This window comes from Haliotis asinina, chromosome 2 (assembly GCF_037392515.1).
Source record: "Haliotis asinina isolate JCU_RB_2024 chromosome 2, JCU_Hal_asi_v2, whole genome shotgun sequence".
NCBI classification, from domain to species: Eukaryota; Metazoa; Mollusca; class Gastropoda; order Lepetellida; family Haliotidae; genus Haliotis; species Haliotis asinina.
In genome coordinates, this window is record NC_090281.1 from 96015808 (window position 1) to 96018557 (window position 2750).

General features: G+C 42.8%; 1 protein-coding gene across 1 annotated transcript; it reads right to left on the reverse strand.

Annotated features, from left to right (window-relative positions):
- Positions 1-216: 216 nt before the first annotated feature.
- On the reverse strand, positions 217-2145 carry LOC137274643 (uncharacterized). The gene has a single exon (XM_067807951.1). The coding sequence runs from the start codon at positions 1633-1635 to the stop codon at positions 1156-1158; it is 480 nt and encodes a 159-aa protein (XP_067664052.1). The 5' UTR covers positions 1636-2145; the 3' UTR covers positions 217-1155.
- Positions 2146-2750: the final 605 nt, after the last annotated feature.

A 2750-nucleotide genomic window follows, 5' to 3' on the forward strand; every position in this document is an offset into this window, starting at 1 on the left:
GGAATCGAACCCAGGTCTTCAGCGAGACGAACGGACGCATTTACCTCTAGGCTAAACCACCACCCCAGCATATGCAGCTGCATGACAGACGTCATCATTTCCTCTCTCGCCTGATGACCAAAGCGATTTGATGCGCTTTGGACGGAGAGACCAGTCATCCAACTCCACAACCTCGCAAAAAAAAAGAATAATACAAAGAAAAACAGAACTGGGACATAAATTTGAATAGTTTAATAAGTTGTTCAACTTGGCTTCAAGACGTCTCTTCATACTTAAATATCACACTCATTCTTACATGTCATGACGGATGTATTCTTGCTAACAATTGCCATTTAGATAGTTTTGTTCAGGCTTATAAACATACTCAAACAACCTAAATATAAAATTACAAAACAAACGAGTGAGTTCAACTGTCGGATTTCATGAAATAAACTTCTTGCAAAACAAAATATATAAAACAATTCCGGAACATATGTAAGTGATAAAGTTTGAGATATCAAACGTTTAGTGGGTATTTGCTTCATTGTGTTGCTTGCTTGTATTTAACAGCATGAAGTTTCAAAATATGACAAGAAGGCGGATGTCCGCTATGAAAGTAACTTCCCTTATTGGGTCCCACGTGTCAGTTCTCATACACTGAGTCAGATTTTACACTTGAAGTCAAGCATCACTAACCAACTGCCACTGAGTCACACCATCATAACACGATCACAGACTATGGTGTTCAGACTTAGCGTGTTCGTTCCTGCCAAAAGGATGTCTGAGTTAAAAAAACACTGAATGAGACTGCCACATGGCAGCTACATTGTTCATGCAATGGCCAGTATAACATCACAGATCAGCTGAGATTCAAATGCCTCTTATTACCCGTACAACGACATGTCGTCTGCTCAACTCAAGCAGACGGCATTCAACAAGTCAGTCATTAGACACCAGTCATTACAGCGCCCTTGTCTTCATCCTTCGCCATCAGCACATTCTCTTATTCACTGTCTCACTGTGGCCCTCACACCTGCGTGGGGAGGTGGGTTGGGTTCCCCGCTGTTCGTCATTAAGGGCCGAGATCACATTCGCAAATTTAGCGAGCATGACGCCAGCATTGTTACACGTCTACCACTAGTCTTTTGATACAACCAAACGACGTAATGTATAGTCTCATTCTTCTTCAATTGCTTCTTCTAATGTCGGCAAGATGGGCGAGCGTGTTATTATAGGAGACAGAGTAGGTGAAATGCACTGAGTGGTTGAACTGGAACAGTCACTGTCTTCAAAGGCACACTTCCACGAAGACACTGTTGCTTTATCTTGTGTGTCAAAAACAATGACAGTTCCGTCAAAGTTGTGTGGTACAACCCTTAGCTGCGTCTTACAGTTTTCATTACACATCACAATACAGTTCTTCAGGTTGATATATGTGGACAGATTACTGTATTTCTGATCTTTGTACACAATTGCATAATGTTCAAAACAGCTTCTGTAAACTTTCACAAACACAGGTATGCGAATCGTCCTTTGTCTCACAACTTGAAACAACAATAAATGTCCTGACATTATTTCGGACGAGGTGTGGATATCTGTTCCCATCTTTCTATCCTTGCACAGACGTAACTTCTTGATTCCTAGAATCTGTTTCATCTTGTGAAGTTCGGGACAGTTATTTCGACAGCTGACTCCTGCTTTAGAAGCCAGTACGTTAAACAGTAAGCCCTCCAGTGCAAAGGTTTTACCTCACAAAACAACAAAAGTTCCAAAACAACGGGTTATCCTCGTTCTAAATGACGCGATGAGCATGTACGAACCCACAAAGCCCGATATCTTACCCCAGGCAGTCCAAATGTCAGAAAACAGACTGTTGATGGGCAAACGATTTTGTCTTCTGCGCCGCTCCTCAAGCAGACGATAATTCGTGGAGGTCAAGCACACTGTGAGTCACTCTCAGGTGATGCGATACCGCTAAATCCTTCGTCACAACTTATACTGAGTTCGCTACAAGTGTCGCTCTGCAGCTCTGCCTACCATTCCAATTCAAGGCTGTCAGTGTGGAACGACAATCCCTGAGAAAATGTGGATAGGTACAGTGGTGAGTATATCCCGAACATGTGCTCAATTCACGTTACTGAGTAGCAACACTGAACTGCTTGCACCGTGTGATACTCACGGGGTTTCCGCTAAAAATATTCACCTGTCGGCTTTATAGGAAACGAGTCTCAAAGCTCATTGGCTGCACCGTGTGTGACCGTTACGTCACAGATAAGCTCAGTATTTGGACCAATCGCTGCGTAGCAGTGATTCCCTTCGCTACAATCTGTATTGCTTGAGTAATTCGCGCTTGTCTGTCCTGTTGTATGAATGGAGCTTTAGGTGGTGTTGTGACAGCGACTGAGTGGGTGTGAGAGACATGTTACCGTCGTTCACGTTTTGTGAACGACGGTCGCTAATTAACTCGCACCACTAAATAATTTATGGTCATTGTCAAATGTCGGCTTTCCCCAGTGTTTGAACACGCGGAAGAGATTTGCTCATCTGTCTTTGTGCGACACACGTGGCATGCGAGTATGTTCTTACTTCAACTATACCCACCATAAACAAACTGACAGCTTCTGCTTACATCATATGACATGGGCGGGCGTGTTTCGCATGAAGTTACCTTTGTAGTTGAATTTGCCAACTTTTTTTCACAAAAGCAAAACAGTGGGTGAAGTAGATTTATCGATTAAATGAAACAGTTAAGATACCTGCTTATAGGATTG